This window comes from Penaeus vannamei, chromosome 24 (assembly GCF_042767895.1).
Source record: "Penaeus vannamei isolate JL-2024 chromosome 24, ASM4276789v1, whole genome shotgun sequence".
NCBI lineage: Eukaryota > Metazoa > Arthropoda > Malacostraca > Decapoda > Penaeidae > Penaeus > Penaeus vannamei.
In genome coordinates this window covers 24,945,461-24,959,234 of record NC_091572.1, presented here as the reverse complement: position 1 = coordinate 24,959,234, position 13,774 = coordinate 24,945,461, and the positions used below count along the sequence as shown (strand labels likewise).

The window sequence follows — 13,774 nt, the reverse complement described above, 5'->3', positions numbered from 1 at the left end:
TCCTCCTCCTCCCCTTTTTTGTGGGTGTGGGGTGGGGGGCGACGTGACGACGCCAGCCGCCGCCGGCAAAGTTTTTTCTTGCCTGGTGCCCTTGGCGGTCTCTCCCCTTAAAAAAAGTGGGGAGGGGGAGGGGTTTCCTCTCCCCCCCCCGCCCTCACGACCGCCCGCCGGCGGTCCCCCAACCCCGCCAGGCTCCCGCTCCTGCCGGCGATGGAGGCCCTGTCTCTGGTCGTGTTGCTCTGCGGCTGCGCCGCCACTATAGGAGAGGCGGTTGGGCGGGCCGCGGGTGGCGAGGCGGGCGCCGGCGGGCTGGGAGCGCGGGCCGCCGGAGCCTGAGCGCGGCCCTTGGCCTGCTGTAGTGGCGCGCGTTGGCCCGTTGTCTCCCCTGGTTCGTTCCCCACCATGCCACACGCCTGGCAACATGCAGACAGCACACATTGCACTACTCCAAACAGCACCGTCTCCACCCCACAGAAACCCCCGAGGCCCCCTCCGCTCCGCCAAGGACGATTGTGAATCCTTGTTCTATGATCGTCTTTAACCTGCGGTGATGCCCAAGGAGACTATTCCAGTATTTCCAAATCTTGGCTGTTGCCTTTGAGGGTATGGCTTTGGTGACGTTGAAATAGATACAGAGGCTTGATGTAGGATATAAAGCACCACTTTGGACGTTAACCGCCCTTGTTATTTTTTTTTTTGTGTGTGGCATAGCTACGACACTCATACCTTATGCTCGTAATATAACGCTGCGGATAAAAGAAGGCAATATTGGAAGTTGACGATCAAAACCAAGGACAATGTCCAACCCAAGTAGATTAGAGCGGACCAAACGACTTTCCAGTTTTACGTGCTGATGGGCAGGCCATCGACCTTTCGATATGTTGTCCTTCTGCCCGTAGAGTCGGTGTGGTGCCGGTGGTCGGTGGTGGCAGGGGGCGGTGGCAGTGCCCTGGGCGGTGGGGCTTTTGGTGGGCCCTGCGGGCCTCCGCCGCCAGGAAGCGCACGCCGAGGGCTCGCCCTGCCGGCCTGCGTGTGGCGGCGGCCGCGCGTCCTCGGTCCTTTCGTGCCGCCGCCTGGCTGAGCGAGCGAAGGCGGGCGGCCCCCGCGGCGCACGGGGCCGGCCGGTTGCGGGGCCGGGAGGGTCTTCGCGGTTGGGGCCGGGGCCGGCTGGCTCCCTTGCCCCTTTTGCCGCTTCGGTCCGCCCCGCGCCCACTCGGGGGCCGAGGGCCGCCGCCGGTGGCTGGGGCCCCCTGCCTGCACGCGTAGCGATGCGGCGGGCCGCTCGCCTCGTCTTCCTCTAGGGCAGGGGTTCGCCCGGCTTCCCCTCGGCCCCCTGGCGCCCTCTCGGGCCGAGGGCGGCGGCGTGGGACGGGCGTGGCCCCTGCCGGATCGCCCCCGAAGGGCGTTGCCCCGGCCGGCCGGACGGCGAGGGCGGGCCCTGGGCGCGGTCGTGTGTGGCTGAGGGCCTGCGCCGACAACTACAGGGGGACTGCCTCGGCTGCGGGCGGGCGGGCGGCGAGCCCCGCGTCGAGTTCGCCGTCGGGGCCGGGCGGGGGCCTTGCACGGGCGGTGCGGGGTCCCCCTGCTGGTTGGGCCTCGCCCTCCGGGCGGGCGGCTTGGCGCTCTCCTGCCCCCTGCGCCCTCTCGGGCCGAGGGCGGAGGCGGCGGCGGCGGGCGCGGGCGTGCCCCCGCCGCCGTGAGGAAGCCCCTGCCTCTCCGGCTCCCGTCCCCGAAAGCGGGGCAGGGCTTTGGGAGGGGGCCGGCTGCCCGGGCCGTCGGAGGGGCTGCCTTCCTGGCCCCGGGGCCGAGCGGCCTGCCCGCGGTCGTGTGGGCTGAGGGCCCGCGCCGACAACTTAGGGGGACCACCTTCGGCAGCTGCGGGCGGGCGGCGAGCTCGCCGTCGGGGCCGGTCGGGGGCCTAGGCGGGCGGTGCGGGGGCATCCTGCTGGTTGGGCCTCACCCCCGGCGGGGCGCTTGGGCTCTCCTCCCCCCTGCGCCCTCTCGGGCCGGGGCGGAGGCGGCAGCGGCGGGCGCGGGCGTGCCCCCGCCGCCGTGAGAAGCCCCTGCCTCTCCGGCTCCCGTCCCCGAAAGCGGGGCAGGCTTTGGGAGGCCTGGCTGCCGGGGCCGTCGGAGGGGCTGCCTTCCCTGGCCCCCGGGCCGAACGGCCCTCCCCCGCGGTCGTGTGGGCTGAGGTCGGCCCGCGCCGACAACTACAGGGTGGTCCACCTTCATTTGGGTGTCGGCGGGCGGCGGCGGCGGCAAGCCGTGGCCGCGACATCCCGTGCCCTGGCCGCCAACGCGCGGCCTCTCCCCCTGCCGAGCGTGCTGGGCTGGGCTGGAACGCGGCAAGGCGGGCGCGGGTCCCGCTCGGGTCCGGAGCCGGCCCGAGCAGGCCGCCCTCGGGGCCGGCCGGCGAGCGTGGCGGGCGGGGGCAAGAGGCGGTGCAGCGGGGTTGGCGGCTGGGGGCCCGTTGCTCCCCGCCCTCCACCCGCGAGAAAGTGAGGCGTTTACCAGGGCGTGGGTGGTGGGGCGTGCGGAGGGCGTCCTCTCCCTGGGCGTGGCGCAGGAGGGGGCCCTGTTTGCGGTCGTGTTGGCTGAGGGACCGCGCCGACAACTATAGGGGCCGCATCTCTTCCCTCCCTCACCGTTGCGGCGCTCTCCCTGCTGCTTTCCCTTCTGTCCCTTGCTGCTCTGCTCTTTTCTCCCTGTTCTTACGTCCGGGGGTGTGTGGTGTCTTTTGGGGTTTTGGGCTCCGTCCTGTGCTCTTGGTAAGCTCGGGCGTCGGTCCCTTCCCCGAATTTCCTCCCCCCGAACCTGGCACAGCAAAGGTCGCGGGCTCGCGCCACAATGCCGACCGGGGCCGCCGGGGAACAGTCCCCGTGCCACCCCCGCCAGTGTCGGCTGTGGTCCTGCCCTTCACACAGGCGACCGCCCCTCTCTTGACGTTCGGAATGGTTTCCGAGTGCCGCCCCCTTGCGGCCTTCCCTCGCGACGGCTGAGCCCCTGCGGTTCTTCTCCTCGGCCACGTTTCGCCGGTAGCGCGGAGTTAGATCCCGGTGTGCACACCCTGCGGCGAGAAAGGAAAAACCCCGGCAATCCACGCCCTCCTCCTGCGGAGCCCACGGGTGAGCAGGTTGGACCTGTGCCCCACTGCCTTGGCAGCCGCCTGCCGCCGGCTGGCTGGCTGCCTGCCTGCGCCGCGCCCCCTCCCCTCCCCTCCCTCTGTCCTCCTCGTCCTGCCGACCACGATGCGATAAGAGAAGGGCTCGCGCCCGGGAGGAGCTCGCCGCGCTGTCTGTCCGGCGAGCTGCGCCCCCCCGTGCGGGCACCCTGAGTCGAGAGAGAAACGACCCCCAACAACCAGCCATCGAAAAGTCGGCCCCCTTTATTAAATGCCCTCCTCTCCACCTCCTGGTGTGCTTCTGGCCCAGGCGGAAGCGGGGCGGAGTCGTCGGCTTCCGGGAGGTTTGCCATGTGAAAAGCCAAAGTAACAATAACCGGAGAGGTCGAGAGAGAAGTGAGAGGAAGAAGGAAGGCAGGCAGGAAGCAAGACCGCAGCGGAAGAGCGGGGCGCGGCGGCAGTGCCTCCCGTAATGGGGCACGCGCCAGCTGCTGCTGCCGCCGCCCCCGCTCGAGAAAGCTACTATCGTCTCCCTCCTCCTCCTCCTCCTTCTTCTTCCATGTCCTCCTCCTCCTAATGTTGTTCATATGACGACGACCACCCTAGTGTGCGTTGTTGCTTCTCCTGGTTGATCCTGCCAGTAGTCATATGCTTTCTCAAGATTAAGCCATGCATGTGTAAGTACAGCCGACTTAAGGCAAACGCGGACGCTCATTAAATCAGATATAACTCATTGGATCTCTGCTGAACCGCATACTTGGATAACTTTGGGAATTCTAGAGCTAATACATGCCTTGTAGTCTCCGACCGCGAGGAGAGGCTTTATTAGACAAAACCCTCGGCAGCCGGTTCCCGCAAGGGGCAGGCCGCACATCTTGGTGAATCAGAATAACTTTTGCCGAGCGCACGCCCCTCCCGTAACCCGGGTTGGGTCGGCGCCCTACCTCAGGCGTCTGCCTTATCAGCTCTCGATTGTAGGTTAAACGCCTACAGTGGCTATCACGGGTAACGGGGAATCAGGGTTCGATTCCGGAGAGGGAGCCTGAGAAACGGCTACCACATCTAAGAAGGCAGCAGGCGCGCAAATTATCCACTCCCGGCACGGGGAGGTAGTGACGAAAATACTGTTGCGAGCCCCGACGGGCCTGCATGGATGAACACTTAAATCCTTGTCGAGGATCAGTGGAGGCGTCTGGTGCCAGCCGGCATTCAGCTCCACTGGTATATTAAAGTTGTTGCGGTTGAAACGCTCGTAGTTTGACTTCTTGACCGGCGAAACCCTGTGGAGTCGAGCGTTTCTAAGTGCAAATGATCGCCGAGCTGAGTATAGGGCGAAGACCAATCAACTATCTAGTAGCTGGTTCCTCAGTTCCTCAGGATACTACTCGCATCGAACGAGTTCATCGGTAAAGCAATGACTGGGTGTTGGGACGAAAGAACCCGTAATAGCAGAACTCGTGTATCTGACAGACGAAAACATTAAAAACATTCCTTACTGAATGTAAATGACATATAAACATAAATTACTGAACTACCTAACGAGACTAAATATCATTATGCGAACTCAAGCTCACAGGCGGACAATAAAACTTCTTTTCTATTATTTTTTTAAGGCTTTAGACGATCCGCGCGAAGTTAACACGTTGGCGCCATTGTTAATGTTCTTTAGTTATTCTACTTTATGAAATACATTTATTAAGGCATGCAGCTGGCAAGTTCATTGTAAATATCATTTTTATTTTCTATCATATGTATTTATAAAATATGGCTAGTTAACACGTTGGCACCGTTGTCAATATTATTTCTTCTCTGTTTGTTCGTAACACACACACATACACACACAAACACAAATACACACACACACATACATACAAACACAAACACACACGCATACATACAAACACAAGCACACACATGCATACAAACACACACACACATACAGTCACAAACACACACATATACAATCACAAACACACACACATGCAAACACAAACAAACAAACACACACACATATAAGAACAAAAACACACAAACACATACACACACACAAACTCACACACAAACACACACACATACACAAACACAAAGACACACACACAAAGACACACACATTTCGATTAACAATCCCTTGATTCTATGACAAAAATTAACTTGTTCTTTTTAACATTCATCTGTTCGGAAGTGATGCACCAAAGGATGACATATATTCCCGAGTATTTTTCCAAATCCTTTTGCTAGCTGTTGTCATCTTTGAGGAAAGTATGGCTAAAAATATAATCGTGAACGTTGAAAAAAAATAGATATCATAAAAAAGAAAGAAAAAAAAAACTTGATGAAATAAAAAGGATATAAAAAGCACCACTTTTGACGATTAACCTGTATTCAATTTCATTCTTTATATATATATATATATATATATATATATATATATATATATATATATATATATATATAATATATATATATATATATATATATATATATATATATATATATATATATATATATATATATATATATATATATATGTATGTGTGTGTGTGTGTATACATAGATATACAGATATTCACATTCATATACATATATGTGTAAATATAAAACGCTGGCTGTAGATAGAATGAAGAAGAAAAAATACATATATTGAAAAGTTTGAACAGAATCAGAAACCAAGAAGAAATAAGTTCTCAATCAAGTAGATTAGAGAACGGACTCAAATTCCAGAACTATTTTTCCAGTTTAATAACCCGAATGTCTGATGAGCTAGGCCATCGACCTTTCAATATATTTTTTCCTTCTGCCGTAGACGTCAAAAGTGTGTGTGTGTACACGTGTGTGTACGGTTGTGTGTGTATGTGCGAGTGCGAGTGTGGGTGTGGGCGTTTGCTTGGCTGGCGGTCCCCCAAGCGCCCGCCAGGCTCCCGCTCCTGCCGGACGGGTGGAAGGCCCTGTCTCTGGTCGTGTTGCCTGCGGACCTGCGCCGCCAACTATAGGGAGAGGCGGTTGGGTGCGGGGGTTCGCGGGTGGCGGAGCAGGGCGGGGAGCGCGGGCCGCCGGAGCCGACGCGCGCCCCTTGGCCTGGCTGTGTGGCGGCGGCCGCGCGGCTCCCACTCGGTCCTTTCCTGTGCCGCGGCCTGGCCTGGAGCGGAGCGAGCCCAGGGCTTGGGCGGGGGCGGCGCGGTCGGTCCCCTCCCACAGCAGCCGGGCCAGGCCGCTCCTGCCGACGGATGGAGGCCCTGTCTCTGGTCGTGTGCTGCGGCCTGCGCCAACATAGGGAGAGGCGGTTGGGTGCGGGTTCGCGGGTTGCGGAGCGGGGCTGGGAGCGCGGGCCCCGGGCCGAGCGCCGCCCTGGCCTGCTGTGGCGGCGGCCGCGCGTCTCCCACTCGGTCCTTCCGTGCCGCCGCCTGGCCTGAGCGAGCGGCGGCGTGCGGCGGGCGGCGGTCCCCCACGCCCGCCAGGCTCCGCTCCTGCCGGACGGAGGACGGCCCTGTCTCGGTCGTGTTGCTGACGGGCCTGCGCCGCCAACTATAGGGAGAGGCGTGGGTGCGGGTCGCGGGTGGCGGGCGGCTGCCGGGCGGGCGTGGGGCGAGGCCGCCGGAGCCGCGGGCCGCCCTTGGCCTGCTGGTGCGGCGGCCGCGCGTGTCTCCCGGCCGGTCCTTCCCCCGTGCGCCGCCTGGCCGAGCGAGCGGCGGCGGGCGGGCGTGCCCGCAGCCGTAGGCCCGTCTCGCCCGTCCCGGCGGCCAGGGGACGGCTTGGGCTTTTCCTGCCCCTTCGGCCCCCGCGCCCTCTCGGGCCGAGGGCGGCGGGCCCTGGCCTGGCCTGGCCTGCCTGCCCGTCTTCCTTAGAACAGGGGTTGGCTCGGGCTTCCCCATCGGCCCTGCGCCCTCTCGGGCCGAGGGCGGCGGCGTGGGATTCGGGCGTGGCCCTGCCGCACCCCGACGGGGCGTTGCCCGGCCGGCCGGACGGGCGAGGCGGGCCCTGGGCGCGGTCGTGTGTGGCTGAGGGCCTGCGCCGACAACGACAGGGGGACTGCCTCGGCTGCGGGCGGCGGGCGGCGAGCCCCGCGTCGAGTTCGCCGTCGGGGCCGGGCGGGGCCTTGCACGGGCGGTGCGGGGTCCCCATGCTGGTTGGGCCTCGCCCTCCGGGCGGGCGGCTTGGGCTCTCCTGCCCCCTGCGCCCTCTCGGGCCGAGGGCGGAGGCGGCGGCGGCGCGGGCGTGCCCCCGCCGCCGTGAGGAAGCCCTGCCTCTCCGGCTCCCGTCCCCGAAAGCGGGGCAGGCTTTGGGGGGGCCTGGCTGCCGGGGCCGTCGGAGGGGCTGCCTTCCTGGCCCCCGGGCCGAGCGGCCCTGCCCGCGGTCGTGTGGGCTGAGGGCCCGCGCCGACAACTATAGGGGGACCACCTTCGGCAGCTGCGGCGGGCGGCGAGCTCGCCGTCGGGGCCGGTCGGGGCCTAGCGCGGGCGGTGCGGGGCTCCTGCTGGTTGGGCCTCACCCCGGGCGGCGGCTTGGCTCTCCTGCCCCCTGCGCCCTCTCGGGCCGGGGGCGGAGGCGGCGCGGCGGGCGCGGCGTGCCCCGCCGCCGTGAGAAGCCCCTGCCTCTCCGGCTCCCGTCCCCGAAAGCGGGCAGGCTTTGGGGGGCCCTGGCTGCCGGGGCCGTCGGAGGGGCTGCCTTCCCTGGCCCCCGGGGCCGAGCGGCCCCTGCCCCGCGGTCGTGTGGGCTGAGTCGGCCCGCGCCGACAACTACAGGGTGGTCCACCTTCATTTGGGTGTCGGCGGGCGGCGGCGGCGGCAAGCCGTGGCCGCGACATCCCCGCTGCCCTGGCCCGCCAACGCGCACCCTCTCCCCACCCCTGCCGAGCGTGCTGGGCTGGGCTGGAACGCGGCAGGCGGGCGCGGGTCCCCTCGGGTCCGGAGCCGGCCGGAGCAGGCCGCCCTCGGGGCCGGCCGGCGAGCGTGGCGGGCGGGGGCAAGAGCGGTGCAGCGGGGTTGGCGGCTGGGGCCGTTGCTCCCCGCCCTCCACCCCGAGAAAGTGAGGCGTTTACCGGGGCGTGGGTGGTGGGGCGTGCGGAGGGCGTCCTCTCCTGGGCGTGGCGCAGGAGGGGCCCTGTTTGCGGTCGTGTTGGCTGAGGGCCCGCGCCGACAACTATAGGGGCCGCATCTCTCCCCTCCCTCACCGTTGCGGCGCTCTCCCTGCTGCTTTCCCTTCTGTCCCTTGCTGCTCTGCTCTTTCTCCTGTTCTTACGTCCGGGGTGTGTGGTGTCTTTGGGGTTTGGGCTCCTCCTGTGCTCTTGGAAGCTCGGGCGTCGGTCCCTTCCCCGAATTCCCTCCCCCGACCTGGCACAGCAAGGTCGCGGGCTCGCGCCACGATGCCGACCGGGGGCCGCCGGGGTAACCAGTCCCGTCCACCCGCCAGTGTCGGCTGTGGTCCTGCCCTTCACACAGGCGACCGCCCTCTCTTGACGTTCGGAATGGTTTCCGAGTGCCGCCCCCTTTGCGGCCTTCCCTCGCGACGGCTGAGCCCCCTGCGGTTCTTCTCCTCGGCCACGTTTCGCCGGTAGCGCGGGTTAGATCCCGGGTGTGCAACCCTTGCGGCGGAAGGAAAACCGGCAATCCCACGCCCCTCTCCTGCGGGCCACGGGTGAGGCAGGTCTGAAGGAGCCTGCCCACACCTTGGCAGCCCCACCTGTCCGGCCGGCTGGCTGGCGGCCTGCCTGGCCGCGCCTCCCCCTCCCTCCCCCCTCTGTCCTCTCGTCACTGCCGACCGTGGCGTAGGAGAAGGGCCGCGCCTCGAGGAGCCGCCGGCCGGTTCGGCCGGCGAGCGTGCTGGTGCGGGCCCGGTCGAGAGGCGCCCCCGCCGCCCGACGCTGAGTGAGGACGCCCCTCGGGGTCGCGGCTCCCGGTCCCTGGCCGGCGCGAGGAGGGCACTGTGCGGTGTTGGCGGGGCCTGTGCCGACTAACGTAGGGGAAAGGAGGCAGTCGGAGTCGACCGGCGGAGCGGGCGGCCGGCGCTGCTCCCTCGTGGCCGCCTTGCCCTGCTAGCGGGTGTGTGGCCCGCGCCGGCTTAGTCCCCTCTCGGGCTCGGGCGTCGGTCCTTCCCATTTCCTCTCCCCGAATGCGCAAAGGTCGCGGGCTCGCGCCACATGCCGACCGGGCCGCCGGGTAACCAGTCCCCGTGCCACCCCGCCAGTGTCGGCTGTGGTCCTGCCCTTCACACAGGCGACCGCCCTCTCTTGACGTTCGGAATGGTTTCCGAGTGCCGCCCCCTTTGCGGCCTTCCCCTCGCGACGGCTGACCCCCCTGCGGTTCTTCTCCTCGGCCACGTTTCGCCGGTAGCGCGGAGTTAGATCCCGGGTGTGCACACCCTTGCGGCGAGAAAGGAAAAACCCCGGCAATCCCCCCTCCTCCTGCGGAGCCCACGGGTGAGGCAGGTTGAAAGGAGCCTGTGCCCCACTGCCTTGGCAGCCCCGCCTGTCCCGGCCGGCTGGCTGGCTGGCCTGCCTGCGCCGCGCCCCCTCCCCCTCCCCCCTCGTCCTCCTCGTCGCTGCACGACCACGATGGCGATAGAGAGAAGGGCTCGCGCCCGGGAGGAGCTCGCCGCGGCCGTTGTTCTGGTCCGGCGACGCTGTCGTCTCCCTCCCCTGGTGCGGCGCACCCTGAGTCGAGAGAGAAACGACCCCAACAACCAGCCATCGAAAAGATTGCGGCCCCCTTTATTTGAAATGCCCCCTTCCTTCGTCCCCATCCCTTCCTGGTGTGGCTTCTGGCCGCAGCAGCGGGAGGCGGGCGAGAGTCGTCGGGCTTTTCCGGGGGTTTTGCCATGTGAAAAGCCAAAGTAACAATAACCGGAGAGGTCGAGAGAAAGTGAGAGGAAGAAGGAAGGCAGGCAGGAAGGCAAGACCGCAGCGGAAGAGCGGCGGCGGCAGTGCCTCCCCCCGTAATGGGGCAGCGCTGCTGCTGCTGCCGCCTCCCCGCTCGAGAAAACTACTATCGTCTCCCTCCTCCTCCTCCTCCTTCTTCTTCCATGTCCTCCTCCTAATGTTGTTCATATGACGACGACCACGCTAGTGTGCGTTGTTGCTTCTACCTGGTTGATCCTGCCAGTAGTCATATGCTTGTCTCAAAGATTAAGCCATGCATGTGTAAGTACAGGCCGACTTAAGGCGAAACCGCGGACGGCTCATTAAATCAGATATAACTCATTGGATCTCTGCTGAACCGCATTACTTGATAACTGTGGTAATTCTAGAGCTAATACATGCCTTTGTAGTCTCCGACCGCGAGGGATGAGCGCTTTTATTAGACTAAAACCCTCGGCAGCCGGTTCCCGCAATGGGCCGGCCGCACACATCTTGGTGAATCAGAGTAACTTTTGCCGAGCGCACGACCCCTCACGTAACCCGGGTTGGGTCGGCGCCGCGTCCTGCAGGCGTCTGCCTTATCAGCTCTCGATTGTAGGTTAAACGCCTACAGTGGCTATCACGGGTAACGGGGAATCAGGGTTCGATTCCGGAGAGGAGCCTGAGAAACGGCTACCACATCTAAGGAAGGCAGCAGGCGCGCAAATTATCCACTCCGGCACGGGGTAGGCTAGTGACAAACGGGACGCATAATGTCTGCGAGATCACCGGCACCCGGGGAATCCTCATGCAATTGTGTTCGTAACTGATTTTGACTCTTCAAACCCTGTATCGAGCGTTTCGTGGATGGAGCAAGTCTTGACTGGTTCCTAGCCAGATCTGCATGTACAGCCATGTCAAGCTGGACAAAGAAAAAATTTCATTGTAAATTATTCCATTTTAAATTTTAAAAAAATTTTCCTAAAAACCATTATGCAAATCAAAAGTAATGGCTCAGTTAACACGTTGGCATTTTTTTTGTTGGTTCAATTATTATTTCTTTTTCTCTCTGTTTGTTCCATTTAACACACAAAAACCCCACATACACACACAAACACAAATACACACACACATACATACAAACACAAACACACACGCATACATACAAACACAAGCACACACATGCATACAAACACACACACACACATACAATCACAAACACACACGTACAATCACAAACACACACACATGCAAACACACACACATATAAGAACAAACACACACACAAACACATACACACACACATGCACAAAACAAACACACACAAAACACACACACACAAAGAACACACAGACACACACATTCATTAACAATCCCTTGACTATACAAAATTAACTTGTTTTTTTAATATTCATCTGTTAAGTGATGCACCAAAGGATGACATATATTCCAGTATTTTTCAAATCCTTTTCTAGCTGTTGTCACTTTGAGGAAAGTAGCAAAACATAATCGGAACGTTGAAAAAATAGATATCATAAAAGAAAGAAAGAAAACAAACTTGATGAAATAAAAGGATTAAGCACCACTTTTGACGATAACCTGTATTCAATTCATTTATATATATATATATATATATATATATATATATATATATATATATATATATATATATATATATAAATATATATATATATATATATTATGTTTGTGTGTGTTGTGTGATACATAGTATACAGATATTCACATTCATATACATATATGTGTAAATATAAAACTGGCTGTAGATAGAATGAAGAAAATACATATATTGTTTGAACAGAATCAGAAACCAGAAGAAATAAGTTCTCAATCAAGTAGATTAGAGAACGGACTCAAACCAGAACTATGTTTCCAGTTTAATAACCCGAACGATGATAGGCCATCGACCTTTATATCGTTCCTTCTGCCGTAGACGTCAAAGTGTTGTGTACAGTGTGTGTACGGTTTGGATGTGCAGTGCGAGTTGGGTGTGGGCTTGGCTAGACGGCGAGTCCCCAAGCGCCCGCCAGGCCCGCCCTGCCGGACGGGTGGAAGGCCCTGTCTCTGTCGTGTTGCCTGCGGACCTGCGCCGCCAACTATAGGAGGGCGGTTGGGTGCGGTTCGCGGGTGGCGGAGCGGGCTGGGAGCGCGGGCCGCCGCGAGCGCGCCCTTGGCCTGCTGTGTGGCGGCGGCGCGCGTCACTCGGTCCTTTCCCGTGCCGCCGCCTGGCCGAGCGAGCGAGCGGGGTGGCGGCGGGCAGCGGTCAAGCGCCGCCAGCCCCTCTGCCACGCGGACGGCCTTCTGGTCGTGTTGCTGCGGGCTGCGCCAACTATAGGGAGAGGCGGTTGGTGGGTTCGCGGGTTGCGGAGCGGCTGGGAGCCGGGCCGCCGGAGCCGAGCGCCGCCCCTGCTGCGTGTGGCGGCGCCGCGCGTCCCCACTGGTCGCTTTCCGTGCCGCCGCCTGGCCTGAGCGAGCGAGCGGGCGGTGCGGCCTGCCCAGCGAGGCCGTTCAGCCACGTCTTCCTTGGCTTTTGGGCCAGGCTGCGGCTGTTCCCCTGCCGCACTCGCCCCCGGCCTCTCGGGCCGAGGGCGGCGGGCCGGTGCTGGACCTGCCTGTCGGTCTGCCCCGTCTGCCTCGTCTTCCTCGGCAGGGGCTGGTTCGGGCTTTCCCCCTTCGACCTGCGCCCTCGCGGGCCGGGCGGCGGCGTAGGGGACGGGCGGCCCTGCCGGATCCCCGAGGGGCCTTTTCCCCGGGCGGCCGGACGGGCGAGGGCGGCCCTGGGCGCGGTCGTGTGTGGCTGAGGGCCTGCGCCGACAACGACAGGGGGACCGCCTCGGCTGCGGGCGGGGGGCGGCGAGCCCCGCGTCGAGTTCGCCGTCGGGGCCGGGCGGGGGCCTTGCACGGGCGGTGCGGGGTCCCCTGCTGGTTGGGCCTCGCCCTCCGGGCGGGCGGCTTGGGCTCTCCTGCCCCTGCGCCCTCTCGGGCCGAGGGCGGAGGCGGCGGCGGCGGGCGCGGGCGTGCCCCGCCGCCGTGAGGAAGCCCCTGCCTCTCCGGCTCCGTCCCCAGCGGGGCAGGCTTTGGGAGGGGGCCTGGCTGCCGGGGCCGTCGGAGGGGCTGCCTTCCCTGGCCCCCGGGGCCGAGCGGCCCTGCCCGCGGTCGTGTGGGCTGAGGGCCCGCGCCGACAACTATAGGGGACCACCTTCGGCGCTGCGGGCGGGCGGCGAGCTCGCCGTCGGGGCCGGTCGGGGGCCTGCAGCGGTCGGCCCCTGCTGGTTGGGCCTCCCCCCGGGCGGGCGGCCCTGGCTCTCCTGCCCCCTGCGCCCTCTCGGGCCGGGGCGGAGGGCGGCGCGGGCGTGCCCCGCCGCCGTGAGGAAGCCCCTGGCTCACCGGCTCCCGTCCCCGAATGCGGGGCAGTCTTTGGGGGACGCCTGGCTGACGGGGCCGTCGGAGGGGTTGTGTTCCCTGGCCCCGGGGGCCGATCGGCCCCTGCCCCGCGGTCGTGTGGGCTGAGTCGGCCCGCGCCGACAACTACAGGGTGGTCCACCTTCATTTGGGTGTCGGCGGGCGGCGGCGGCAAGCCGTGGCCGCGACATCCCCGCTGCCCTGGCCCGCCAACGCGCGGCCCTCCCCACCCCTGCCGAGCGTGCTGGGCTGGGCTGGAACGCGGCAGGCGGGCGCGGGTCCCCTCGGGTCCGGAGCCGGCCCGAGCAGGCCGCCCTCGGGGCCGGCCGGCGAGCGTGGCGGGCGGGGGCAGAGGCGGTGCAGCGGGGTTGGCGGCTGGGGCCCGTTGCTCCCCGCCCTCCACC

General features: G+C 63.2%; 2 protein-coding genes across 2 annotated transcripts; both read right to left on the bottom strand.

Moving 5' to 3' along the window:
• Positions 1–442: 442 nt before the first annotated feature.
• On the bottom strand, positions 443–1,941 carry LOC138866149 (basic proline-rich protein-like). Its single transcript, XM_070138073.1, has 2 exons — positions 848–1,941; positions 443–638 (listed from the first exon to the last, which is right to left on the bottom strand). Exons 1-2 carry the CDS (start codon positions 1,939–1,941, stop codon positions 443–445), a joined length of 1,290 nt encoding a protein of 429 aa, XP_069994174.1.
• A 2,159-nt stretch (positions 1,942–4,100) lies between these two features.
• Positions 4,101–13,518, bottom strand: LOC138866148 (collagen alpha-1(I) chain-like). The gene is made up of 6 exons (XM_070138072.1): positions 13,356–13,518; positions 12,407–13,043; positions 11,877–12,297; positions 10,714–10,872; positions 6,315–7,566; positions 4,101–4,441 (listed from the first exon to the last, which is right to left on the bottom strand). Exons 1-6 carry the CDS (start codon positions 13,516–13,518, stop codon positions 4,101–4,103), a joined length of 2,973 nt encoding a protein of 990 aa, XP_069994173.1.
• Between the last annotated feature and the right edge of the window lie 256 nt (positions 13,519–13,774).